At 58.4% G+C, this 27,846-nt stretch overlaps 2 protein-coding genes across 4 annotated transcripts; one reads left to right on the top strand and one right to left on the bottom strand.

Moving 5' to 3' along the window:
- The first annotated feature begins 949 nt into the window (after nt 1-949).
- On the top strand, nt 950-15,120 carry SLC15A3 (solute carrier family 15 member 3). Of its 2 annotated transcripts, XM_030331412.1 has the most exons (9): nt 950-1,101; nt 1,962-2,334; nt 5,506-5,795; nt 7,405-7,552; nt 9,231-9,341; nt 10,043-10,211; nt 12,806-12,964; nt 14,199-14,354; nt 14,810-15,120. In XM_030331412.1, the coding sequence occupies exons 1-9, from the start codon at nt 965-967 to the stop codon at nt 14,962-14,964; spliced, it is 1,698 nt and encodes a 565-aa protein (XP_030187272.1). In that variant the 5' UTR covers nt 950-964; the 3' UTR covers nt 14,965-15,120. The 2 variants fall into 2 exon arrangements, with proteins under 2 accessions (XP_030187272.1, XP_030187271.1); XM_030331411.1 differs by lacking the exon at nt 950-1,101 and having other exon boundaries at nt 1,663-2,334.
- Nucleotides 15,038-26,989, bottom strand: TMEM132A (transmembrane protein 132A). Of its 2 annotated transcripts, none has more exons than XM_030331409.1 (11): nt 26,842-26,989; nt 24,246-24,460; nt 23,804-24,022; nt 22,700-23,031; nt 21,244-21,393; nt 19,788-19,986; nt 19,559-19,702; nt 18,258-18,460; nt 17,273-17,552; nt 16,720-16,911; nt 15,038-16,308 (listed from the first exon to the last, which is right to left on the bottom strand). In XM_030331409.1, the coding sequence occupies exons 1-11, from the start codon at nt 26,939-26,941 to the stop codon at nt 15,277-15,279; spliced, it is 3,066 nt and encodes a 1,021-aa protein (XP_030187269.1). In that variant the 5' UTR covers nt 26,942-26,989; the 3' UTR covers nt 15,038-15,276. The 2 variants fall into 2 exon arrangements, with proteins under 2 accessions (XP_030187269.1, XP_030187270.1); XM_030331410.1 differs by having other exon boundaries at nt 19,788-19,983.
- Nucleotides 26,990-27,846: the final 857 nt, after the last annotated feature.

Genomic DNA, 27,846 nt, shown 5'->3' with positions numbered 1-27,846 from the left:
TAATGGCCCAAACTTGGAAGCATCCAGGGCGCCTGGGTGGCTCAGTCCGTTAAGCGTCGGACTTCGGCTCAGGTCATGATCTCGTGGTGTGTGGGTTGGAGGCCCGCGTCGGGCTCGGTGCTGACAGCTCGGAGCCTGGAGCCTGCTTCAAGTTCTGTGTCTTCCTCTCTCTCTCTCTGCCCCTCACCCACTCATGCTCTCTGTCTCTCTCAAGAATGAATGAACATTTAAAAAAATTTTTTTTAATTAATTCTTTAAAAAAAAAAAAAGACAATGTCCTTGACCGAATGGAACTTCTACTCTATTGGGGAAGACGATAAACCAGTAATGGAATAAGTATTCTGTGCTCTGAAGACAGGAAAACAAGACGGTGTGACAGATGGAGGGTGCTGGGGATCCAGCAGGCAACTACTTAGGACCTTCAGGAAGGTCTCTATGAAGAGGAGACATTTCAGCTGAAATCCGAATAAAGAGAAGAGGCCAGCCATGCAGAGCTCTGGAGGGAGAGCAGTTCTGGCAGAAAGCAGAGCTCAGCAGTTGGGGGGAATGGAAAGAAGGTCCCCGGGGCTGTTGTGAGATTGGAGGAGGGCGGGAGTGAGAACTCTGGGCTTCTAGGCTGCACCTGAGGGCCAGCTCTTAATCCCAGTGCATCGCAGGGCTCCTTTGCAGGCCCGGTTTGGATTTGGTCTGAGGTCCAGACCACTCTAAATCTCGACTCACTCGTGGGCCCTGTGTGGCACCACATGCTTCCTGAAGGTGTCCCCGCTTCCTTCCTCCCGATGGCAGTTACACAATCTGAATTGCATTCGGAGAGCTTCCCCTGTCACTCACGAGCCCCTACAGTGGTTCACCCTTGGTTCAGTTAGCACGAGCCGGTAATCCCCACCCTCCCTGCCTACAGGTCCTCCCTCTGGGCCTCGGCCTCTGCATCTGTAAAGTGGGCGGGGGCGGGGGTGGGGACCACATGATGCAAATGGCCTTGGTAGTTCCCTCACTGCAGCTCTGGATAGTGATTGAAAGAGGATGCAGCCAAAGTGGGTTCCAGGGAAGAAGCGAAAGTGAAAGATGGAAAAGAGTCCTCCGGGCTCCCGGGCTCCCGAGGTGCGGGTGGGAAGAGTAGTCTGGGGAAGGAGGGAGGTTTTTAGAAAGCCAGGCCGGCAGAGACCCTGTGACCCAGGCTTTCATTTCGCCCAAGCACCCCACAGCACCATGTGACCCAGCCTGGCCAAAGAAAGGGGAAGCGAGGAGAGCCCAGAATTTCTCAAGAAGCACAAAGCTGGTCGGAGGCGGCTGGCGGCGGAGCAGGGAGCCAGAGCCAGAGGGGGCCAAGGAGGAGGGGAGGCAGGAGGGGGGGAGGGGGCAAGGAGGAGGTGGAGGAGACAGCAAGGCCGGTGGGGGCAGAGCGAGCCCTGTGAGAGGGCCCCCTCCCCCAGAGGACACGCCAGGTGTCACAGGGGAAGGGAGACAATTCGGACGGGGCGACGACTGGGAGACCCACAGGAAAGGAGGGGGAGGGGCGGAGAAGTGGGGCGAAAAGGGGTCGGCGGGGGGGGCCTGAGGGGTCGAGAGGAGGGGGGAAAAAGAGCCGCGGGAGGAAAGGAGGGAGAGTCAGGGGTGGGTGGAGGGGACAGGGGGAGAGTCGAGGGTCAGGGACGGGGAGGTAGAGACCGGGTAGCCGCAGAGGCCGCAAGGGGAAAACCAGGCAGAGGGGGGTCAGGGAGACCGAGGGGGAGAGGGGGTGAGCCACAGCGGGTGAGAAGGGAGGGCCGCCCGTTCGGGGGCCGCAGGTGGAGGATGCCGGCGCCGCGCGCCCGGGAGGAGCGCCGGCCGCTGCTGGCGCGCAGGCCGCGGGGGCCCCGACGGTGGCGGCGGACGGCGGCGGCCGCGGTGCTGCTGGTGGAGGCGCTGGAGCGCGCCGCCTTCTTCGGCGTCTCGGCCAACCTCGTGCTCTACCTCAACAGCGCCCGCTTCCACTGGGACGGGCAGCAGGCGTCCCGCGCGGCGCTCGTCTTCCTGGGCGCGTCCTACCTGCTGGCGCCCGTGGGCGGCTGGCTGGCCGACGCCTACCTGGGCCGCCACCGCGCCATCGCGCTCAGCCTGCTGCTCTACCTGTCCGCCTCCAGCCTGCTGCCCGCCACCGCCTTCCTCGACGGCCGCCGCTCCTTCTGCGGGGAGGTGCCCGAGTCGTCGCTGGGGCCCGCCTGCCCGTCGCCGGACTGCCCGCGCGCCTCGCCCGCCCCGTACTGCGCGCCCACGCTCTACTCGGGGCTGCTGCTGCTCGCCCTGGCCGCCAGCTCCATCCGGAGCAACCTCACCTCCTTCGGGGCCGACCAGGTGAGTGGCGGCGGGCGGAGGCCCAGGCGACGCGCGGGGCCCGCGGGGGTCGTGGGGGCCGAGACCGGGAGCCAGGGGCGACCTCGGGCAAACCACTTCCCCACTCTGCGCCAGGTTTCCTCATTCGAAGGAAGAGGGGCGGGGGGAGCCAACTCTAACAAACAGTCACGATGGCCACGATGGCAATAACCGTAGCGGGTAGTTGCTCTTCTCGACGAGCCACCGTCACTGTTGTAACTCCTTTAATTCTCTTAACTATCCCGGAGGTAGGTGGTATTATTGTGTCCATTTTACAGGTGAGGACACTGAGGTTTGGGGATATTGATCAACCTGTCCAAGGTCACACAGAGAGCAGATCAAAGAGTGGGAAGCTGGACTTCAGGCCCCACCATGAGCCCCATATTTTTTTTTTAAGTTTATTTATTTATTTTGAGGGGCGGGGGAAGGGCAGAGAGAGAGGGAGAGAGAGAATCCCAAGCAGGCTCTGTGCTGTCAGCGCAGCCTCCGTTATGGGGCTCGAACCTACGAAGCTGTGAGATCATGACCAGAACAGAAACCAAGAGTGGGAGGCTTAACAGACTGAGCCATCCAGGCGCCCACATGAGCCCCATCTTTATGTGTTATGGGGGGGGGGGTAGGGAAGGAGAAAGCCTCTATCTGACCAGCAGTGCAAAGGTTGGTTCAAGCCAGTTTGTCCAGATCCCAGCTCTGCTACTCACTACCCAGGAGCATTGGGGCAAATATTTTAACTGATGAGTGTTTCTCTGTATGCTTTTGGACAGAGCATGGCACATAGGAGAAATTCAGTAAATATTTACTACACAAATGAGTAAATGCCTAACCACGTAGCTATGTTTTCATAGCTTTCCTCAGTAGGATGTTAGACAATAATTTTAAGTAATATGTAATATGATTAAAACAACCAGCTATGGTGTTAGTGAGCCAAATCGAGGCAGAACTGCATGCAGAATGTGATTATAGCCCGGAGGGCAGCCTTCCAGCCCTTCCATAGGAAAAAAGACCAGGAATCAGCTAAAATGGGAAACAGGAAAAAAAAAAACTGTAGCAGTGATCAGGCCACTGGGCTAATTGTACTTTTCCCTCATTGTGTCTGTTTTTCAAATGTTCTTTCGTTGTATGTATTCACCACCATAAAGGGTGACATTTTAAAAAGAATCATTGCATCCAGCTGGCATCCACAATTCCAGTGTCCTTGCCAAGGACTTCCTCATCCGGCCTGTTTGGATTCTTTGGTGACGGGGAACTCAGTGCCCCCTGGGCAGCCTGTCCAGTCCTTGGATGCTGTCGACCTGCCTTCAGACTAGGAGATCCCCAACATCGACCAATAGGAATCCCTCTTCTTCCCTTCGTTGTACTCTTTCAGTGACATCCGGTATACCGCCAGGGGCCCTTAATCTGTGCCCTTGACCTCACTGACCTCCAGAGAGCCTCAGCCATCCAGTGCCCCCTGTCTCTCCCTCCACCTGGTGGCAGAACTCCAGTGACATCAACAGTGATAACTGCTCTCGCACATTCTCCTGTTTTCTGAGCTTGGCCTTTGGGTGGGGCAAAGCCAGACTGGAAGGCTGCCCACTGGGGTCCGAACCTGACGTAGGACAGGCTGGAAACACTGAAATGGTTTCAGGCAGGGGTGGACCTCACTGGATTTGAGTTCTTTAAAAATGTCTCTGGCTGCGGTGGAGAGTGGATGGGGGTAACAGGAGTAGGTACATCAGAGCCGTAAGGGGCTGCTGCAGAATTTAGGGGGGCGGTCAGATGAAGGATGTGTGGGTGGGAGAAGTTGGCACCGTCTGGCAGACAGCCATACCCAGGAGCTGCGGTTTGAACACCCTTGCTGATTTCAGAAAGGGCCATCCATCATTCTTGACAAAGTGCTCATTTTGGGAGAGCTCATTTATATCCTGAATGGGCTGCTGGTCTTCCCCTTAGAGTTGCAATTGTCGTATTCATTTACTTCCAATGACTAAATGGAAGTGGCTGCACGTAATAGGACTTATTTCATTTTCTGCTTGAAAGTCGACAGCAAAAATTCTCGTTGAGTGGACAGGCCCCTCCTTCTCCGTTGCCGAGAGGACCCCTCAGAACCTCCGAGGGGATGCATCCCTATGGACTCTAATTTTATATTTGGAAAAGGAACAAAATACCTACTTTTTCCCCCCATGCAGTTACAGAAAGTAAAGCTTGGCAAAAAGGAGAGCTTTTTTTTGGGTTTTGAGATGTGGCGGTTTGTTGAAAGGGCGACGGGTGTAATGTGCACAGAATCACCTAGAGAACTGACCTCTAGTCCTCACTGCCTTTTAGAAATGCAGACGCCTGGTCCCTGCCCCAGATCTACAGAGTCAGAACTGGGACCGGGGTCTGGGAGAGGTGGGATCAGTCAGTGTGGCTGACCCGAGCCAGCAGACCGGAAGGGGGCCTGGGGCCTGACTGTTGCAGATTGATCCAAATCCTGGGTAAAGATTTTCAGTCCTTCTGCCCTTGCTGGGGGGCCTGGTTTTTTTTTTGTTTGTTTGTTTGTTTTTTCTCACCAGGCCAGAACCCTCTCTTGGGGCTGTGTCCAAGCCCACCTCTGTTTTCACTGATATGCCAACCTTGTTTGACTGCCCGTATATCAGAGGGAGCAAGTCGAGGCGAAGGGATGGGCCAGAATAGAAAACTCTGCATCTCCAAGTTGCAGAGGAGATTCTCAATTGGAGTTTTAACTGTTCTTTCAGTAAGACGCGTACATCATATTTAATAATGCGGAACAGACCTGATCTTTATTGGCCTTCTTCCGATTACAAAGGTGATGCGTATAAAGGTTGTTCAGTCAAAGACAAAGGGAGAAATCAACCGGAAACGAGCAAAGTGGCATCAGACATCTGTTGTGTGCACTACTTGGTGAACATAAAAAGGCGCCGTGAGCCGTGAGCATGAAAAAACAGCTGTGCCAAATGTCCTGGTCATTAACAAGTGACTCCCAAGGGAAAGGTTTATTCATTCAATGCATAAATATTTATTGAGTGTCTATTTAGGGATCCGGCGGTAGGAAAGTGCTGGAATGTTCACCCACTGACCCAGGAAGTGCCTCTGTGGGAAAGGGGGCGCAGGCACATCGTGGCGGGGTGCCCCTGGACCTCCTGGGCCCTTACCCTCACGCCCGCCCAGCAGGTGATGGATCTTGGCCGCCATGCCAGTCGCCGCTTCTTCAACTGGCTTTATTGGAGTATCAACGTGGGTGCCGTGCTGTCACTGCTGGTGGTGGCCTTTATCCAACAGAACGTCAACTTCCTGCTGGGCTACGGCATCACCGTGGGCTGCGTGGGCCTGGCCTTCTTCATCTTCCTCTTTGCCACCCCCATCTTCGTCACCAAGCCCCCCGCAGGCAGCCAAGTGTCCTCCATGCTTAAACTTGCTCTCCAGAACTGCTGTCCCCGGCTGTGGCACCGACACTCCACCAGGTGAGGAGAGGGCTCGTGGTGAAGGGGGCCACGGAGCCTGGGGAAGGGCGGTGCTCCTCCTGGGGAGGCGCAGTCTAGTTGGAAGAACATTCCGCTCCACCTCCCGCGGTAGCCCTTTATGACAACCTGCTCTCCGGGGACCAGAGCTGCCCGCTGTGACGGAGGTCAAGGTGGTGGGTGGTGATACTGCCGTGGGTGAACTGTAGAAAGTGAGAGGATGTTAATGGTCCTGATGGTGACGGTGCCTGTGAAGGTTGAGATGGCGGTGTTTGTTAGCGAATCAATGGCGACCGACCGTGGCAGTGGAGGCGGTGATGACAGAGATGGTACCGGCAAAGGCTGTTGGGATACAACACCACCCTGACATTAGGTATAAGAACGTCTAGGAAATCAGCCAAACTTGCTCCTACTCCACTAGCCGGCATCCCAGGGAGGATGGTTCTTGATCTCGCAAATGCACAATGCCTTCCTTTTGCTCTTCTCCTTCCTAAGTTGATTGGCTGCTTACGCCAAGCCAACTTGGAGGCCTTGGAGCCAGTTACAGATCCTGTGGGTAGGATCGAGGCGGGAAAGGTGCGGAACATGTTTTTCCAAGCTGGTGCATTGCTGCGGGGTTTGAAATCCCAGAGCATCACTTCTGCTCACTCCTTTGGTCAGCACAGCCACACGGCTGGCCCAGATTCAAGGGCAGGGGAACTAATCACCCATTAGTGGAAGAGTGTCATCACATACTGGGAGGGGAGAAGGTGATGGTGGCCCTTCTTTGGAAATGACCACACTGGTGTTATCCCTTTTGGCATCTCAAAGGCTCAGATCGTGCGGTTCGTGGGTTCGAGTCCCGTGTCAGGCTCTGTGCTGACAGCTCAGAGCCTGACCTGGCTTCGGGTTCTGTCTCCCTCTCTCTTTGCCCCTTCCCCCCAAAATAAATAAGCATTAAGGAAAAGTTTTAATTTTCAAAGGATGCGGCAAAGGGTAAAGGTCATAGCAGTGGTTGATCTATCCTGTTTCCCCAATCACTTCCCTTGCCCCCCTACCTCTCTGCTCCCTCCCTCCTCATCCAGTAGGGAGAGGGCTGTAATGTTGTCTGTGGAGGAGTCTGGACTTGGAGACAGCAAGCAGGGGGTTTTGGAGGGTGTATCAAACCTGGGCCAGCCTCTCTGAGTCAGGCTTGGACAGGGACTTCCCTGCTTCCCACTGAAAACTGATGCTGCCAGCCCAAAATCCCCCAAGACTCCGCTCGCCACAGTCACTGGTCTACTTTCTCCGGGACCACGGGGCCACGGCTCGGGTGGGATGGGTCTTGATCAGCCACCTGCGCGAGAGAGGAGGTAATAGGGAGGACGGTGACTGGGAGTGTAGTGAACACTGCGGGAGGCTGGCTCTGGGGGGCGATCGCCTCCCTAACGACGATGATGGTGAGGATGTTGGCAGCGGTGAGGATGGTGAGGATGGAGAAGGTGGTGCTCCTGGAGGAGGGAGGAGATGGGTCATTTTGGAGGTGATGGCTATGGTCACTGGTGAGAGGGGAGCAAGATTAAATTAGGGGCTAGTGATGGCCGTGGTGGTGGTGATGACGGCTGCTATTTTATTTGCTGCCGTGGCCCCACAGAGACTCTCAAGGCACCCAGACGCTGCCTGCGCAGAGATCTCCCCAGCCTGGCCCCACCCCGCAAGAGGACATGGCCAACTTCCAGGTTCTGGTGAAGATCTTGCCCGTCATGGTGACCCTGGTGCCCTACTGGATGGTGTACTTCCAGGTGAGCGTCCTGACCTTTCGTCCTGGCGACACTGGCTCCCCAGTCCCCCGACTGGGCTCGGCTCTCACTGAGCATGTGAAAAGGGGGTCAGGGGTTCACAGAGTGAACTGGGGCTACGTGGGGCCTGGCACAAAGCCATCCTGATAATTTTTAAATGTTTATTTTTGAGAGAGAGAGAAAGAGAGAGGCAGAGAGAGAGGTGGGGACAGAGGATCCGAAGTGGGCTCTGTGCTGACAGCAGAGAACCTGATGTGGGGCTCGAACTCACAAACCACGAGATCATGACCTGGGCCGAAGTCAGATGCTCAACCGACTGAACCGCCCAGGTGCCCCCCGCCCCATCCCGGGCCCACCATCCTGATAATTAATAGCATGAGGAACTCTGGAGACAGGTCTGAGGCCCCATGACGTGAATGTCACCCCATCTGTCTGGGCCTCATGTGTGAAACAGGTGGCTTCGAGGCTGTAACAGCTCTACGGCATTCAGATTCTCGGCCGTGGCATCTGAGGCCCAGAGAAGCTGTGCCCGTTGCTCAATGCCTCCCGGCCAGCTAGGGGCAAAGGTTGAATACATGGCAGCAGTGATCCCCCACCCCAGTGGTCTCACAACCACCTGCAGAGCTTTAAAAAAACGGATTCCATGTCCTACCCCAGACCCCTGAAAGAGAATCGCTGGGGGAAATTTCTAGAATAAGAAACTGATGCTGGTACTCAGCCAGGTTAGAGAGCTGCTACTCCCCACCATTTCCTGAGGGGAAGGTTAGCAGTGTGTGTGTGTGTGTGTGTGTGTGTGTGTGTGTGTGTGTGTGTATGTGTGTGTGCGTGTGTGTGCGCACAGGGTGGACAGCAGCCTACCCCAGCCTCTACCCTCCAGACCACAAGGTCATCGCCTTCCATGTCCCCTTCGTAAGAAGCTTGTTTCGAGTTACAGAAGATGGGGGCTGTGCAGGGCCAGCCTGCTACTTGGGGGTGGCACAGACAAGGTGTCCATGATGGGACAGGACATGGGATGCAGGTGCCCGTGGCTGACTGTCAGTCATACTGGTTGTCAGAATATTGACATCCCACATACCACCAGGTAAATAGCCGCGGTCCTGAGCGACCCAAGTGCCCTCCCCTGCCCCTCCTGTGGGATTGTCCCAGACTCCCCTGTGTTATACGGCAACCAAAGGGATGATACCTGTGGGTATCGGTGGGCAGTGGGGCCCCCTGGGAGCCTGCTCCTGCACCTGTGCCCAATGCCATTCTGGTGGGTTCGTGCCTATGCGGCGTCTGTGCTGTGTCAGCCTGTGGGACTCAGCCTGGCCTCGGTGTCAAATGCGAGCTCCCCGTGGGGACAGCCATGTCATTATCTTCCCTATGTCAACAACCACTTATCCACGCCCGCTCTGTGCCAGGCCCTGGAGACACAAATGTGAGTCGAACCAGCTGTGCCCAGGCTCTGGGACAAGGCTGCACACGCAACGCACAGGCCTGGGAGCAGAGCGCAGGAAGGCAGGAAGCTCCCTTAAGGGGCCTGGCTCCCCGAGGAGGAAGGAGGGGAGGGAGGTCAGCTCCCCGCTCCCCTCCCCCCAACCCAGGCTGGGGGAGGGGACCGCGGGGAGCTCGGCTGCAGAATGGCCCTCTGGGAGCTGGGAGTCTCCCGGCCTGAAGGTGAGGCCTCCACCTCTCTTGGCAGATGCAGTCCACGTATGTCCTGCAAGGTCTTCACCTCCACATCCCGAACATTTTCCCTGAGTACCCGTCCAACAGTTCCGTGGCTCTGAGAGCCGAGGGCAGCAGCTACAAGGTAAGAGACCGCGTGGGCGTCCAGCCCCCCACTTCAGGCCCCGCTGGGTGCCTCCTCCTCCGAGAAGAGAAGGAAACGAAGCAGCTTCCACACCCAGGGGGCAGGGGGTCCTCAGGGAACGGGAAAAGCGCCTGGGGGATGGGTAAAGCTGTGCCCCAGCCCAGGCATCCTGCCAAGATGCTCAACTGCTCGGAAGAATTCAGGCCGGCTTTGCTCCCACCCATCTCCGCCACGCCCTCAGATAGACGCGCCAGGGACCCTCAGTTCTATCCTGAGTCCCCTCACTCTCTGGGACCCCCGGATGCCCAGATGTCTGCCTTCTACCGGGACTTTCCAAACCAGTTCCTTGGCATCTCAAAGACTCATCAAAGGTCCTAGGAGCTGGCAGCTAAATGACATGGGCCGCTATACCTTTGTTCCCGGCCCAGGGAAGACATCACTGATGAACCTTGACATGTTTTCATGCTGGGCCCAAGAATGTACCCAGCAGCCGCTCCCCATTGGTAGACTTAGAGGAACCCATCTGCCCTCCCTGATCTAACCCCATCAGCGACTTCCACAGCTGAGGAATGTGCATTTCAGAGAGGGGAGAGGGCCGACCCTGGCCCACCCAGGGACAGTCTGGAGGCCAGTTCTCCCAACTCCGGCCCAGAGCCCTTTCTGCTCCGCTAGCCTGCCTTGCTTGGCTCCCGCTTGCCCAGATCCCGGAAGCCTGGCTCCTCCTGGCCAACGTCGTGGTGGTGCTGATCTTGGTGCCCGTGAAGGATCGTTTGCTCGACCCTTTACTGCTGCGTTGCAAGCTGTTGCCCTCGGCCCTGCAGAAGATGGCGCTGGGGATGTTCTTTGGTTTTGCCTCCGTGGTTGTGGCAGGTGAGTGGAGGGACTCCGGGAGGGAAGCTGGCCTTTGTCTGGGGTCGGGGGAGGCTGGCTCCATTTCGGGCTAATGCTGGAGCCGTGGGCCCGGGGCCAAGAACACCTTCCTGCCACGGATGCCATCTTGGCTTCCCAGAGGGTGTGAGCTGAAGGGGACCCTCCTCCTCCAGTCCAGCCTCCCCTCGTCCTGACGAGTGAAGAAACTCAGGCCAAGAGAGGGAATAAGGTGTTCAGTGAGATGTAAGCTCCCTAAAGCCAGGGTTCTTTCTTTCTTTTTCATTTGGTGCCCATGGACACCCAGTCCATGGGCTCGATGAATGTTGCAGACACTCAGCCACTTAAAAAAAAAAAAGAAAGAATTTATCATTTATTCTCTTCTTTCCTCCGGTTCTAAAGGATTTGCAGCCATTTATAAAATGGTCAAGAAGCCTTTTGTGCTACTGCACAAACCTGAGTCCTCTTCAATTAGAAACTGAATGATTCTGAAGTTACTTAGTGTCTGTGAGTGCCATCTTTTCAATGGGGACACAATGGGGATTCAGCCCTGGTGCAGGACCGGGGCTCCGCCCTCACGGAATGTAGTCTAGCAGGAGTGTTCTGGGGATTCAAAAAAGCCTGTAAAACCCCCAGTACTGTGCCTGGATCACAGGTAGGAGGCAGGGGGGAATTCAAGCTGGATAAACAGTATCGTGTTAACAAGGATGAAAACCAAACCACGTTTCTTTTCGGTTCCGTGCTTTAATGCACCCTGTCCTGTTTCATCCTCAAAGCAACCCCGGGAATTTTGTTCTCACTCCTTGCACATGAGCACTGGGTCTCAGAGAGCTTACGTGGTTTGCCCAAGGTCACACAGCTAGCCAGCGTGGCAGGGCCAGGATTGGAACCTGAGTCGCCCAACACCACATCCAGCGTTCGTTCCACTACGGCACAGCTGCCTCCTAAGCAGAGAAGGGGAAGGAGAGAAAAGGAAGCTTTGCAAGCCAGGTTAGAAAACCATTCTGTAACACTTGATCCTGCAAGTGGACCCAAGTCGTGTGGTCGCACGGAAACGGGGCCAGCAGCGAAATCAGACACACCGGGGCTCTCAAATCCAGCCCCAACTACTCATTAGCTGTGTAACTATGGGCTGGGTGCTTAACCTCATTTTTTTTTTATTTTATTTTTTAATTAATTTTATTTTATCTCATATGCAAGACTGCATATTATTTTTTTAATATGAAATTTATTGTCAAATTGGTTTCCATACAACACCCAGGGCTCATCCCAACAGGTGCCCTCCTCAATGCCCATCACCCACCCTCCCCTCCCTCCCACCCCCCATCAACCCTCAGTTTATTCTCAGTATTTAAGCGTCTCTTATGCTTTGCCTCCTTCCCTCTCTGTAACTTTTTTCCCCCCCGTTCTCCTCACCCCTGGGTCTTCTGTTGAGTTTCTCAGGATCCACATATGAGTGAAAACATATGGTATCTGTCTTTCTCTGCCTGACTTATTTCACTTAGCATAATACTCTCCAGTTCCATCCGTGTTGCTTACAAAAGGCCAGATTTCACTCTTTCTCATTGCCAAGTAGTATACCATTGTATATATAAGCCACATCTTCTTTTTTTTTATTTATTATTTTTTTTTTATTTAAAAAAATTTTTTTTTCAACGTTTATTTATTTTTGGGACAGAGAGAGACAGAGCATGAACGGGGGAGGGGCAGAGAGAGAGGGAGACACAGAATCGGAAACAGGCTCCAGGCTCTGAGCCATCAGCCCAGAGCCTGACGCGGGGCTCGAACTCACGGACCGTGAGATCGTGACCTGGCTGAAGTCAGACGCTTAACGGACTGCGCCACCCAGGCGCCCCAAGCCACATCTTCTTTATCCATTTGTCAGTTGATGGACATTTAGGCTCTTTCCATGAATTGGCTATTGTTAAGAGTGCTACTATAAACGTTGGGGTGCAAGTGCCCCTATGCATCAGCCCTCCTGTATCCCTCGGGTAAATTCCTAGCAGTGCTATTGCTGGGTGGATCTATTTTTAATTTTCTGAGGAACCTCCACACTGCTTTCCAGAGCGACTGCACCAGTTTGCATTCCCACCAACAGGGCAAGAGGGTTCCCGTTTCTCCACATCCTCGCCAGCATCTACAGTCTCCTGATTTGTTCATTTTAGCCACTCCGATCAGGGTGAGGTGATATCTCAGTGTGGTTTTGATTTGTATTTCCCCGATGAGGAGTGATGTTGAGCATCGTTTCATGTGCCTGTTGGCCATCTGGATGTCTTCTTTAGAAAAGTGTCTATTCATGACTTCTGCCCATTTCTTCACCGGATTATGCCTAGCACATAACAGGCTCTCAATTAATGCAAGTTGTCCCTGTGAATGACTACAAAACCTCATCTGAGCTTCCTAGCGGCCAAGGCAAAAATCAAAGGGTTGAAACTCAGATCTGGGACCTCCACCCTGCCCCCGGGCCAGTATTCTCTTCCTTACCTGCTGCTCAGTCTTCGGCTACCTAGTGAATACCTACTACATGCCAAGCTCTGCCATGGGCTAAGCTGCCCACAGTGGGCCTGACTCCAGTCCCCCCCTTCCCCCCACTCCAGGAGGCCTAGAGATGGAGCGTTTACAGTACATCCATCGGAACGAGACGGTGTCCCAGCAGATCGGGAAGAATGTGTACTATGCAGCACCTCTGTCCATCTGGTGGCAGGTCCCTCAGTACCTGCTCATCGGGATCAGTGAGATTTTTGCCAGTATCCCAGGTACGCTGGACCCCTCCCCCTGCTCTCGCACCAGTGATGGGCTCTGCCTGGTGCCGCCTCGAGCCAAGTCAGCGGCCTCACGGCCACAGCTTCTCGGGTTCGTGCGGGTGGAGGAAGGCCAGGTTCCCTAAGTGGGGCTGCCTTCACCCAGTGGGGACTTCCCAGCACCTGGTTTGTGCCGGGCACCGTGATGGGCACTGCAGATTTGGAGGGGATTAAGACGCTCCCGTAAGGACTTCCCACACAGTCCCTGGTGCCGTGTTCCTCATCCCCCGGGTCTGCGCATTTGCTGTTCCCTCTGCCTCAGGTTCACAGTGAACAACCATTTCCCCTTCCCTTCTGAGCCTAAATGCCAGTTTCTCCGTATGGCCTTTTCCGAGGCCCCCGGGCAGAGGGAGTCGTTCTCTCCTCCTGTTGCCAATGTCTGTCCCGGCACACGGGGTGCTGCGTTGTCAGAAAGGCAGCACGTGTTTGTCTCCCCGGCCGGGCTGTGAGCCAGAGCCGTAGGGTGGGCGTGGGCTCTTCACTCAGCCAGGGAGCAGCTTACTCAGCTGCCGGCCAGGGCTAGGCTCGGGGGGGACTCAGAATTGGGAGGCATCACCCAGACGGTAAACCCAGTGGAGGACTGTGGAAGGGACTCTAGGGTGTTGGGAAAGCCCGGGGACGAGGTGGGGAGGAGGCAGGTGGGCAGCGGGGGCAGGACTCAGCAGGTGGCAGGAAGGAGGTCACAGGCAGGGGAACAGCATTGGCAAAGAGCTGAGCTTTGTGGGGAGTGTCCGGAAGGCTGGGAGGTGCAGGGCCAAACCTGGATGTTGAAGTTTCTCCTGGGGGCCATAGTCTCACACACACACACCCAGTGCAGGAGACTTTGGCAGGGAAAGGATCCCATTAGACGTGTTTTAGACCCATCTGAGTGTGTGAGGAGGAAGGCAGGAGGCAGGGGAGTTTAAGAGGCGTTTGCAGAGTCTGGGCAGGAAATAACCGCGTCCGCAGTTTGGTCCAGGGCAGAGGGAAGAGGAGGAGGGGAGACAGAGCAATGTGGGGGCGTCCAGGTGGAGGGGAACAGAAGGGCAGGGCGGAGGCAAGGGGTCGGTGGTGCATGGGTGTCGTCCTAGCCACGTAGTGGGCGGTCCTGCCAGGGAGGCCAGGGTGGGGGCTTGTTGAGTGTGGGCCGGAGGCCTCGGACCCCGTCTCTGCCTCTCCACCGGCCTGATCCCCCCCTCTCCCTCTGCAGGCCTGGAGTTTGCCTACTCGGAGGCTCCTCGCTCCATGCAGGGTGCCATCATGGGCATCTTCTTCTGCCTGTCAGGAGTGGGCTCGCTCTTGGGCTCCAGCCTCGTGGCACTCCTGTCACTGCCAGGGGGCTGGCTGTACTGCCCCAAGGACTTCGGTGAGTGTGGGGCCCTCCCTGGGGGTGGGAGGCCCAGAAGGGTCGTGGCAGCTGCTAAGTGACTTGACCCCGGGCAGAATGAAAATTCTCAGGCTGGACTCGGGGGGAACCGGGTTCCAGCCCAAACTTGGCCAGTCGCCCGCGATGTGGCTTCCCCATGTCGGGCCTCAGTTTCTCTCACTGTCAAAAAGGAACCCGTGTACTCAGCAGGCCTCCAAGGCTCCTTCCTGCATCTGGAAGTCTGTCATTCTGGCTGAAGGGCCACCTTTCCCTGTTGTGTTGGTGTTTGAAGCCCCGTAAAGAATAGCTAGCGACCAGGGAGTTACAGAAGCCACAGGAAACAGGCCAGATGCTAGAGGGCTGTCTGCCCGCCCACTGCCCGCACCTTCTCAGCGGCCAGTCCCAGGGGAGCCCTGCCCGACCCAACCCAAATGCCAACCCCTCCTTTTCCCCAGGGAACATCAACAATTGCCGAATGGACCTCTACTTTTTCCTCCTGGCCAGCATTCAGGCCGCCACGGCCCTCCTGTTTATCTGGATCGCTAGTCGCTACGAGAGGGCAGCTCAGGGCCCCATCTCTCAAAGCTGTCCCAGCAGGGATAGGGGCTGAGCACGCCGCCCCCCTCCCCCCCCCCCCCCCCCCTCGCTTCTCTCCCCAGGACACAGACAGCAGCAGTCCCAGGTGGGGGTTCCTTGAGTTTATTCTGTACCCAACATTAGGATGAAATGGTTCCCATAAATAAGGGGCATAAGCCCTTCCTCACGAGCATGGTCCATGATGGGGGGGCAGGGCAGAGGGGGCCTGGGTGGGAGTCCATTCGAGTGACCAGGCGGGGGACTTGGATCAGCGAGCACCAGAGGGTGGGCAGGAGGCTGCCGGGGCTGGCGGCCGATGGTGCTGGGCCGGGCAGGCGGGGAGGGGTCAGGAGCTGCCCCGGATCCTCTCCATGTAGCTGCGCAGCTCCTCGGGGTCCTTCAGTCCCATGTCCTCACATACCCAGCGGATGTCCTCCTCGCCGGCCACCAGGATGGACTGCACGGCAGGGGCCCCCACGGGCTCCTCAGGTGGCTGGGCTGGGGGGGCTGGCGCAAACGTCACAAACTCCACACGCTTCCGCCGCCCCCCGGCTTCCTTCCGGGCCAGGGTGCTCGAGGAGCCGGCGGTGGCCCCGGCGGGGGCCTGGGCCAGGGTCAGGGCCTCCCCTCCACCCCCACTCTCGCAGGGGCAGCCCCCCTCCCCCTTGGGCAGGCCGGGGGACTGCCGGTCCAGCTGGCGGCTCAGTTCCTCCTGGTCGGTGCCCAGCCAGACCCAGTTGTGGGGCTGGGGGGAGGCGGGGTCGGTGGCGCCGTCGGGGGGCTCCTTGCGCTGGTAGCGCAGCACGAAGACCACACCGTTGACCAGGAAGATGAGGATGGCCAGACAGAAGATGCCCAGCAGAGCGTACATGCCCAGCTCTAGGTCGGTGACCCGCTGAGGGGCGGGGACCATCTCCTCGGCTTCTTCCTCCTCCTCCTCCTCCTCCCCTCTGGCCTCCTCCTCTGCCGGCTCAAACTTGCCCCTCACGCCCCCCCCGTCCCCAACACCGCCCGCCTCCCATCGTTTACGGCCCGTGCTGGCCTCCGTGGCTGGAGAGCTCCGGGCAGGGCTGGATGGGAGGGCGGGGGCCAGGGTGGGAGCAGGGGGCAGCCCCAGCCAGGCGGTGCCGGAGGCCAGCGGCACACGGTGGCGGCCCCGGCGGCAAGGCTCCGGCGGGTGCAGAGCCACGTGCAGGGGCAGCCCCTCGGCACCCGCCCCACTCACCACCACCCCGAGCAGGGCGCCCCGCTCCTCGGCTGGCAGGATGGCACCGGGCTCCTCAGCTGAGACAGACAGTCCCAGGTCATGGTGGTCGTAGAGCTCAGCGGGGGCCAGGGTGCGGTCAGAGAAGGACAGCCAAAGGGAGAGGGCCACCTCCTGTGGGGCACACGGACACAGGCAGAGACATGCGAGGGCACGCACGCATGCACACAGAGACCACTCCCACAGAGACAGGCCACACGGAGGAGAGATCAGAGAGAAAACAGACACAGGCAAATGGACAAAACACAGGGAGAGAGGGGATGTGCGTCAATCACCTGTCTGCCACTCAGCCCTGGGGTCTGAGTCATCGGGAGGGTCCTCAGAGCCATCTAATCAACCTCCCACTGCCACACTCCAGCCAGCCACTGCTTGGTCACCTCCAGCTGCAGAGAGCTCACTACCTTATAGGGCAGTCAGACCTCATTCTGAAAATGCTAAGGTGAGGGGTCCAGGTACCTCCCACCCCCCTGTCATTAGCCCCCATCTGGAGATGTTGACCTCATCCCCCTGACCCCCAGCTGTCACCTGCTTTGGGGCGGGAAAGGCTGACTGTGCCCAGCACGTGGCTGTGACCTCCCCGGGGTGGGCAGTGCCTCGGCTCAGGGCCAGTGAGATGCCCATCACCGGCTGCACCCGCAGCTCCAGCACCGAGACCTTGTCATCCGTCACGGCCAGTGCCTGCTCCCCCAGGATGGAGTCAGACAGTGGGGAACGCACCTGAGGGTGAGAGGGAGCTACAAGTTGTGGGGGGTGGTAGGTACACAGACAGGTCTGAGTCAACGGGAGGGTCCTCCCTGGGCCCTCCGCCCTGGACCCAGCATCTGCACGGGCTGCTTTTCCCCACCCTTTGCACCCCATATACCCTATACATACCTGGACCCCAATCCCATGCCCAGGGACAGTTTCCTCCTCCCTCAAGACCCGGCCCCCACATACCCACCCCTATCCCTTCATTCTTGGAGGATATCCCCCATTACAGGGCCACCCTATTCTCCCCCAGCCCCCAATCCCACTGGGCTCATACCTGCCCGTGAACACTCCCGGGGCCACCTCCACCCTCGCCAGGGGGTCTGCTCACCTCGATGGAGGTGACACCGGGCTCCCGGCCCACCAGGACGCGTCCGCCCTCCAGCGAGGCTACACGCGGGTCCTGCACGCGTGCGTGCGGCGCCACGAGGTGGGACACGTCCAGCAGCCAATCGGGGCCGAGCAGGTGGGTGAGGCGGCGGCCGCCGTCCAGCGGATGGGCTGCAAAGGGGACAAGGAAGCGCACGCCTGCGCGCTGGTACTGCAGGCGGCAGCCTCGGGCGCGCCGCTCTGCCTCCTCTGCAACCGCGGGAGCCTCGGGCTCTGGCACCCTGTGGGGAGGGGAGGGCCCAGGGGCGGGGCGTCAGCTCGGGCTCCGCCCCCAGCCTCTGAGGGCCCCGCCCACGCGAGAGCGAGAGCGAGAGAGACACACACACACACACACACACACACACACACACACGTGGCACCATTCTTCGAACACAGCCACACTGCTACCGGCTGGCGAGGCGCCACAACCCCGTTCCTAACTGGTGCCTGTGCCTGTCCATCAAGCCACTCTTGCCCTCTTGCTCCTAACTGGAACTCTTGGCTCCTGGGGAGGCGAGGAGGAGCCTCACCTTCGGCTATGGTGGGACTCTCAGTATTCACTGAGCTAGGGGCCATCTCAGGCTATGAGGACACAACAGTGAACGGGCTAGACAAAAACCTTTGCCTTCAAGTCTTAACAATCGCGGGGAGGAGCGTGAAGGGGGTGGACAGACCGCAAACAGATGAACGAGGTTCTACAGTCATTAGAAAGTGATAAATACTTCAGAGAAGTGAGGCGTGGAAGGGGGAGAGGGAGGCAGGGAGGGTGGAGGTCTGCAACTACAAATGAAGTGGTCAGAGGCTGGGTGGTGAAAGGCAGGTGGGTAGGAGGAACCGGAAGCAACCGGGTAGTTTTTTAGACCCCCCGCCCCGGTGCGTGGGACCAAGGCCACATTCCCTGCAACCTCTCTCGGTCCCAGAGCGACTTCGCCAAGGCTTCCACTCACCCTTCGGCTGGGCCGGGGACCCTCCAGCCTCGGACCTGCTCCAGGGTGGTGTCGGTCAGCTCGATGCGCAGGGGCAGCAGCGGGGCCCATACTGTCAGCCGCAGCGAGGCCCGCAGCCGGCGCCACCAGAAGTCCACCCGCACCCCGCGAGCGCCTTGGCTCTCTTTGCCAGCCACAAACACAGCGTCGCAGGTCTCGGACACCTACGGGAGGGGCAGGAGCTGGGCTAAGCCGTGGAAGACAGGTGTGGACCAGAGAGGGCTGCCCCGACACCTCGCCGTGAGAAGGGGCAGGGCTGAAATTTGTGGTGCATGTCACTGGCATGTTTTAAGATTACGAAGATTTCGCCATGCAGTCAAGACCCGCTCTGGAGGAACCAGCCATCCCCCAAGTTCATCCCGGGGGTTCAGCTGGGGAAACTGGCTATCCGCATATAACAAAGTCTTTCTCCTGGCCGAGGAGCATTGGAGCCCACAGATTTGGCTCCTCCTTAGTGCTGGCCTCTGGCTTTCCTGCTGGAGCCACCTGGCAACCCACCACAGGAAGGAAGGCAAAGAGCCAGGCCAGACCTACCCACCCCAGAGCCCTCAGGAAGGAACCGCGCACAGGGGCAAAGCGGCGTCATAAATGGCAAGACGGCTTTTCCAGGCAGGCAGCAAGGAGTTAGGAAACATGGGCTCTGGGCTTCTCCTCTTTGCACTTCAAAGTGTGGAAAGTCGCCCTCCCCTTTTTGTCTTTTTACCTCATGGATCGTTACCAGGCTCTAATAATCATCACTGATGCTTTTAATTCTTGCAACGGAATAACATATTCCCGTTTTAAAGTTTAGAAAACCGAGGCTCAGAGAGGTTAAGAGACTTGTCCACAATCACACAGCTAACTGATCACACAGCTAACTGATAACAAACATGGCTTTCAAACCAAAATCTGTTGATCTCAAGGTATATACTCTTTTAAGTGGGCTTTACGTCGAACGTAGCTAAAATTCACAAACCTGGGATCGAGAGTCGTGTGTTCTACTGACTGAGCCGGCCAGGCGCCCCCAAAGTGCTCTGAGCTCTCCCAGCTCAGTTCATCTGTCAGTGCAGTAATGAACGTGAAGGTGTCTAAGCTGGGGCTGCTGGGGTTACATAGCTCCCACCTGACTGTGCACAGAGGCGGTGGGAACAAAAGAAGTTGAATCTGGGGTTTCCCCGCTGAGGTTTCTGGTGTCAGTAAGAAACTTCTCTCGGGGACCTGAGTGGGGAAGGCGTAGGTCCATCACTGGGCACACTCACACGGGGTCAGCGTGTGCCACTCACCTGCAGGACCTGTGTGTTGGCCGACTCACAGCCGATGTGCTCCGTCACCTCCACCAGGGCACCCCCACCGTCCACAGTGACGAGGCGCACAGGCACACGCTGCGGCTCTCCGGTCAACAGAGCCGTGTTCACCAGCTCCTCAGCCTGGGGGTGCGGGAGGAGCTTAGCCCCAGCCTCTTTGCCTCACTTGGCCCCGGGCCTGGCCAAGCACAGGTGGGGGACTCCTTACCTTGGCCAGTGGGACAAGGGCTCTTATGTCCCGCTCCGACACCAGGATCTCCCACACCATTTTGTCCTTCTCTGCTTCGGGGGCCTGGCCTGGGTACTCCAGCTGCCATGTGACAGGGCGAGTGACCGCCACACCCCCACTAGTGCCATTCTCCACCAGAAAGTCCACCGACAGGAACTCGGATAGTTCAAGGGGGCTGCTGGCCAGGAGAGAGAGAGAGAGAGAGAGAGAGAGAGAGACAGACTGAGTGCTTGCTAGTGGCCACACGCTATTGTAAGCACTTGCTATATTCATGAGGTGGGTCCTAAGACAATCCCCGATTTACAGATGAGAAAACTTAAGTACAGAAGTTCTAGAACTTGCCCAAAGTCACAGAGTGAAAGGTGGCAGGGCTGGGATTAAACTCAAGCATCCTGGCTCCAGGGCCCAAGCTCTTACATGCTCTTGGCTTCTGGAAGGTCCGTGTAATCACGTCACCACCCCCCTGGAAAGCCTGCTTGCTCTCCTGCCTTCCTGGGCCCTCTCCACTCAGACTTCTGCTTTCCATGGCCATTCAGGTGGCAACAGCACCTGTGTCAATTTCTACCAAGCAGGAAGAGTCACTTCGAAGCCCCAGGATCGGCACTCGACCCCCTGAATAATAACCCTCACAGCTTTCTTTGATCAAACACTTGCTGGGGCGCCTGGGTGGCTCGGTCGGTTGAGCGCCTGACTTCGGCTCAGGTCATGATCTCACGGTTCGTGAGCTTGAGCCCTGCGTGGGGCTCTCTGCTGTCCGCGCAGTGCCCACTTCAGATCCTCTCTTCCCCTCTCTCTCTGCCCCTCCCAGCTTGTGCTCTCTCAAAAATAAAGAAAACATTAAAAAAACAAAAAAACTACTTGCTGGATGCTTGCCATAGAGGATCTTATTTCATGTTCACAAACCCTGAGGGATGCATTATTAGCCCCATTTTGCAGGTGAGGAGCCTGAGGCTTGGGGGGGGGCGGTAAAGGGGGAAGTGAACTGGCTTGCTCGTGATTATTCACCCAAAAGTGTCAGAACCAGGACTCAAACAGGCGTTACCATGCTGACGGCCTCGGCCCAGGCTCAGAGAGTAAATCAGAGATCATGTTAACCACAGCTGAGCTTTTTTAGAACTATCAATGGCCCAGAAAAAGGGCCCCACTTGGTGGTTGCGGGAGGCAGGGTAGGGGCTGTGAGGGCTGGAACTGAGTGGCCGGGATAGGCTGGCATCACGTGACTAAGACTCACGGACACTCACTGCAGGTAGGAGCAGCTAGACACGGATACGTAGGAGCTCGACGAATGACTGTCTGCTTTGTGCTGCTTCCTTGAAGGAGTCTGTTCTGTGCTTGCTCCCATGGGGCTACGGAGGCGGTGTGGCAGCCCCCTTCCCTTGGGCCCCAGAAACCCGCTCACTCCTTCCCCTGCTCCTCTGGGGAGGGAGTTGCCCACCTGGAGTCTGGCCCCGTGGGACTGGCACGGTGGCAGGTGATGAGAGTCGTGTGGTGCTTGGAGGCCTTGAAGCGGTCCAGCTTGGCAGTCCACAGGCTGGGCTGGGCGGGGCGGGCAGCCGTCACGTGCAGCCCCTTCTTCACCTTGATCCTGGGGAGAGGACGCAGGCCCAGTGTGTCGAGGCGGGTGCCAGACTATGGACCGAACGAGGAGCAACTCAAGGGGCTCCAGGCACCGGCCTCCTGTCTGGCCTCCCTGACTCCCGTCGGAACCTCCTGCTCACCATCCTCCCATCCACAAGGACCCCATCTCGATGCGCGTCATGCCACACAGCTCTCCCCAGCACCCAAAGACCCGCTGCCCCCAGCGTCAAGTCTAATCCCGGCATCGAGGCCCTCCAGGATCTGCTCTGGTTTCGTCTTGGCCTGTAACATCTCTGTCACCCTGCCCCAGCTACACCGAAAGTTCTTCCCCCACGCACAGCCCATTTATGCCCAAGTCTGCTCAGGCGGAGCGTTCAGCCTTCTACCTCTGCTCGTTCTTCAAGCCTCCAGCAACTCGAATAGTTTCCTTTAGGAAGCTCTTCTGGGGGCAGGATGAATTTCTCCCTTGCTCTGCCCCTAATGCAGGCCCCCACCGCGCCTTGTGCCTCCACCAGAGCATATCCCCCAGCGAATGCCGTACAGCTCCCTTCCCTACCCGTTGGTCCCCTTAGTGCCAGGTGGGGACCAGGCCTTGCTACTCTCTGTAGCTCCAGAGTGGAGACACAGGGCTTGCATATTTTTTAAGTGTCTACGAAAGATCTAACGAGTGTGCAAGTGAGCACAGGACAGTGTGACAGACGGGGATGGGACAGGCACTTGGGAGACGCACAGGGACAGGACACACACAAACCCAAATATGAGAGAGAGGCACGTCATATTCTGCAAATCCTCGTCAGTGGAATTGGGGTGGGGGGGCTACTTTGGGGAACTTCCTGTAGAAGGGGACACAAAAAGGAGAGCCTTTCTGTGGGGGAGGAGCAGGCTCTGTCCAAAGGTGAGGGGCAGGCAGGAGAACATGCAGATGAATGTGACTGGGGCAAACATCCCATTAGAGCATTAACCACCCCCAGGCACCGCACTTTCCAGTTTCCAAGTCGTCTCCTGTTTTCCCGCCCTAAAGCCCTCACAGCTGCCCTGTGAAGAAGGCAACGTCAGCCCCACTGGACAAGGAGTCTCAAGGAGGTGACAGGGGAAGGGGAGCTTCTTATTCTGACTCCAAGTTCAGGGCTGTGCCCGCTGCTGGGTCCTGCCTGCTGCCAGGACAGTCACGCCTCTTGGCCTGGAGGGGTTTTGGTGGGCTCGTGTTTGCAGAGATCAAGGGTTCCAGTAAGGACCCCAGAAGGAGAAGGCACCTGCCCTGTCTTCCTGCAGAGGCCCCTGCCTCCAGCCCACCCCAGGAGCCCCGTTCTCACCGCAGGGTCAGGACACTGGCTGTGAAGTTGTGCCGGAGCAGGAGGGTGGCACTGAAGAGCTGGCCGGGCCGCACGGGCACGTCGGGCACCCGCAGAGTCACCGCCTCATCCAGGGGCACCTCCTGGTACCGCGGGGGGTCCGCGGGGCGCAGCTCCACGCTGCCCACCGGAAGAGCCTGCTCCCTGGCGTCCTCCTCCCCGCCGGGGCCACAGCCCCCGGAGCCCTCAGCTGCGGGCTCCAGCGTGTAGGCCAGCTCGGCCCGCGTGCTGGAGCCCTGGGAGAACCAGTGGGAGGGAAACTCCAGCTCCACCACGCAGGCGCCTAGGGATGGCTGCAAACACACAACAGCCAACGGTTGGCATGGCGGGGGCGGGGGGGGGGGGGGGGGCGAGTCCCAGCATCCACGATAGGAGATGCAGAACTGGAGGGGTCCTCCTGCTGCAGGACCAGCAGCGGCCACAGTGACACAGCCAACCAGTCACGTGACTGGGGCCAGGTCTCGGAACTCATCCAAGAGCCACGCTTCTGCCTGTGGGAACAGCCTCATTCCAAAGTGAGCCAATCCCAATGCCTCCCCCCTAATTACGCCCTGGGACCACCCTGACTACACCCCAGCCTTCTAAGAATCCCAAAGCCCTCAAAATACCTCTTTCCAGTGGATCCCTGTGCTAGACCCCCAAAACAGTGGAAGTTGCCATTATAAAAGTGATATTAACAACAGTGTGAACGCTTGCTGGGTGATCACGCTGTGCCAGGCGCTGGCGCTGGGCTAAAAGCTATTCTTGCGTTCATTTCATTCATTCTTTATTCCAGCTCCACACGAGGTGGGCATCGTTATTACTCCATTTTATAGGTGGGGAAGCTGAGTCCCAAGAAAATTAAGTTACTTGCCCAAAGGCACCACCAACGGACTGACTTCCTTAAGGGTCCCTAAACCACCCTCTCAAAGGGTCCCCATGAAAGCTAGGGGAGCAGGAAGGGAGTCAGGTGGTCTGTGACTCCCACACCACCCGGGGGTGGTAAGCCCTCTCTTCCCTACCCCAGGGCCGTCCTCTGGTCGGCACAGCAGGCCGGGCCAGCTTAGGCAGGGCCCGCCCACTCACCTGGAAGTGGCAGGCTCGGTGAGCAGTGCCTGCAGGGTGAATGGCGTGGAGCCGGGCACAGGGCAGGCTGCCAGGCCCCGGCGGCCAATCCTGCCCTTTGAGGTGGAAGAGGACGCGGGCGTGGGGCTCTGCTGGAGTCACAGCCGCTTCCACTGACACAGCCCGCACATCCCACGGCACTGGCCGTTGGTGGGGCTCAGTGACCCGTGGAGGGACCACCTGGAGGGAGAATAAGGGTGTTCGACAAAGCAGGGGGTTGAGGGAAGCAAGATCTGGAAAGATGGGATGCCAGGCCTCCAGCCCCAGCTTGGCAGGAGAGGGCATTTGCAGGCCTCTGGATGACGGGGAGCACAGCTGGGGCTGGGGGGACTCCGGAGCCACATACAGCAGCCCTCAGCTCTGAATCCTTTTAGCCGGGGAGTCCCTGGTGCCGTCTCCTTACCTGCTGCGTCGCAAAGGGTGGGTAGGAGGCCCGGAGAAGTGGCTGGGCCCTGGGCCACGGCTGCAGGAGCAGGAAGGTCTCAGATCTGGAGCCCAGAGAGGAGTTGGCAGGTGGATAGCGGTCCACCTGCTGCACCCGGAAGTGCTCAGGGGCATCAAGGAGCTCTAGGGCCGCAGGCAGGTAGACAGGATCCAAGGGGTCCCGTTCACAGTCCACTGAGGAAGAAGGGATAGGGATGGTGACAGCTCCAGAGTTGGCAGGGCTGAACTGAGCTCCGTTCTGGGGCACAGTTGTCCCATTTCACAGATGAGGAAACTGGGGCTCAAAGAGCCTCACACAGGTAGCACGTGACAGGGCCAGGATTTGAAGGTATATCCCAGACAGGATGCCAGCTTCCAAACCATTCTTCCTTCTACCTTCCATAGACTCAGACCTTCCTCCCTTGAGCAGAACCTTCTCAGCATTTCGCCCTCATTCCTGCCCTCTTACCTACTTGCCTCTGATATCGAGGCATCTGTAGGGTACAGTTCTCCCTAGACAGGGCCTGTGCAGTAAAAGGTGGCGACAAGGTGGGCTTTGTAGAAGCAGAGATGCTGTCTGTCCCTGAGTCCTTGGCCAGACTTGTCTGGGCATCCACCCAGCCTTCCCCTCCATCATCACCATGGCAACCCTGCATGGGTTGCCTCTGTACCCAGTACTGGGTACTGGAGTGCAAAAGTGGGATGGGGTGGGGGGGAGGGGGCCCATGAGCCTGGGGAGAGAGTCAAAATATTCAATGACTAGAGGGGCAAAGGACCCCGGAGACCATATTGGGTTTGTACCATTAGTCAGCCCCCATAAGAATAAATATTTTTGAACGCTAACTACATGCAAACTACTATTTAAAACTTTTTACGTATATTAACTCTTCAGTTTGTCTACTAACTCTGAGACCCAAGCCCTGTCACTATGATTTTCATGTTACGGGTGTGGAAGGTGAGGCTGAGGTCGAGGGACTTGCCTGGGGTCACCCGGCTGGAGACAGGTGTTGCCGGGAGTCAGAGCTCAGGCATTACACCCAGAGGGATACCTCACCTCCGCTCCCTGTGCTGCTTGCAAGGGTGACCACTGCCAGCTGCGCTCCCTGGACTGTGGGTCTCTCCCTCCTCCCTTAGAGTCCGGGGTGAATGTTGCCTCCTCCTTTAAGGAAGCCCTTCTTGATTGCGGGACCTCTCACCAGTACCCTCAGTCTTTCCCCGGCTAGTCGCCTCATCTGAATTAGTTGTCTTCCTGTCTATTCACAGGGGGACTTGTTCTACTCATTCCAGAATCCCCCAAGCTGGGCAGCTCTCCCTGGAGATGATGCTCTGGGAGCCTGGAGGACTGCGTGTACATCTTAATTCTGACTCCGTGAAGCTTGGGTCCATCATTTAACATCTCAGAGCCTGAGTTTCCTCACCTGTAGAATGAGCATTTAGTGACACCGTGAAGAGGGGAGGGCTTTGTAAAGTGCGGAGTGCTGTCTGGGGGGAGAGGGGTTATTGCTACTGAATAATGGATGTGACAAGGCCTTCCTCATCTCTTAGAAGGGGTTATTAGGGCTCCTGCTGGGTCCCCTGGGGAGGGGAGCAGGTGGCTGAAAGCAGCCCAGGAGCCAGCTTCCTCGGTGCCCCATCTTGGGCTTGAAAGATGGTTTCAACCTCTCTCAAGACCCTCCCCACCAAGAAGCGTGTGTCTGAGAGGCTCCAGCTGTCCTGCCCCCAAGCCTAACAGGTAAGTGACTAGGGCTTCCCGGGGGGCAGCCCCTGACCTCCGGTCCTCCTCCTATTTCACTGCCAGGATAATTATAAGATGCTATGTGGCCTGACTCCCACGGACTTCCAGCACCCAGAGCTCAGCTCTCACGGGGAGGGTGAGGGGGGTAGAGAATGCCTCACTATCCCTCCCCCACCCCCCACTCTGCTGTGGTGTCATCCACCTAGCAGCCACAGCCCTGCCAAGGGCAGTCTGACCCCCCCCCCCCCAACCCCGGGCACAGGAGAGTCGCTGCTCCTTCCTCCTGTGATAGGGATCGCGGCAGGATTCAGGAAGGCACGGATGGGGCAATCCCTGGAGACTCCAAGGTCAGCTTGCTCTTTGGGGCAAGGGGAGGGCGGCTGCGCACCTCGCAGGTCCCAGGCATAGGGGCTGCTCCCCGTTCCCGTGGGGGCTGGGTTGGTGGTGGGGGGAGGAGGGTAGGAGCCACTGGGGTGCAGCCGTGGGCACCGCAGATTAGGGAGCCGGCGCGCCTGGGTCAGGGGCAGCCGGGTTAAAAGCCCGGGCGGCAGGGGAGTTCGCGGAAGGTGCGGGGACCGGCGGGGGTGGGAGGGCTGACGGTGAGCGCCCGGGGCCCGGCCGATCCCGGGTCAGGAAGAGTTGCCGGGTTCCGCGAGTGCGGGAAGCCACAGAGGAGCGCGGCTGCGGGGCAAGATCCTGGGGGTGAGACCTCCAGCCCTCAGGGCACAATGTGGGGCGACCCCGCTCGGGGCTCAGTCCGGGAACCCGCAGCTCCGGGCTCGCCGCATCCCTCCAGTCCGGCCCCGGCCGCCCCTCGCCCCGCCCCTCCCCTCCCGCTGACCTCTCACGACGTCCAGGGCCAGGGCCACCAGGAGGCAGAGCCAGGGGCCGCCGGGCCCCCGGGGAGCAGCTGCCGCGCGCCCCGCCATCCCGGCGCACATCCGTCCCGTGGAGGGCGGGGACTAGGCGGGCGGCTCAGGTGGCCCCCGCCCGCCCGGCATCTCCCGCGCCCGCTCCGCGCCGCCCCGACCCGGCCGGCTGGGTCCCCGCCGCCGCCCGCCCGGCCGCCCGCCCGCGGTCGCAGCTCCCAGACAATGGAGCGGGAGCTGGAGCAGCAGGGTGGGAGGGAGCGAGCGCGGCACATGGGCTGCCCCTCCGCCCCGCCGGGTCCTAGTGCCCTACGGATCCCCAAGCCCCGAGCGCCCCCGTGCACCAGGTCGGGGAGAAGGCCGCTTCCCTGGGGGACGGAGCCACAGGGGCTGACCCGCCGCTACCGAGAGGGACTCGAGGCGTTCGGGTCGCTCCCTCTCGGAAGCTCCTGCCCGTGGGGGAAACGGCCACTTCCTCTGCTTCACGCCCGCCCCACAAGCAACTCACCTGTAGAGGCACCCACACCTGAATCAGGAATTCAGGGATGTGAGGAACTGAGCTGCAAGGGTGGAAAGGGGGAGAGAGGGGCCAACAAGGCCCAGGTGACCATCACCTGGGCCTTCGCTGCTAGAGCCCTGGACCACTCCCGTGGAAGAAGTTCTCAGGGGCGGCCAGCTGGAGTTTCCTGCCTAGCCCCAGCTCTGGGAGGGGTCTGTGGGCCTCAGGAAGGGCGAGGGCCCCTCTGCTCCTGAGGGAAGTCCTTCCTCCCAGGTCCTGGCCTCCTGGCCCAGCCTTGCCTGCCAGGCAGTTAGGAGAGGGCCAGACCAGAGCACCTGGCTGCACATTAGCCATCTCCCGGGCAGCTTAAGAAACTGGGGCGGGCAGAAACGACATGCCTGTAACCCTCTACAAAACAACTGATCTAACATAGGCCAGGTTGAGAACCATAGTGCAGGAAAATCCCATCTGATGAGGG

This window comes from Lynx canadensis, chromosome D1 (genome assembly GCF_007474595.2).
Source record: "Lynx canadensis isolate LIC74 chromosome D1, mLynCan4.pri.v2, whole genome shotgun sequence".
NCBI lineage: Eukaryota > Metazoa > Chordata > Mammalia > Carnivora > Felidae > Lynx > Lynx canadensis.
This window is presented reverse-complemented; position numbering and strand designations above follow the sequence as displayed.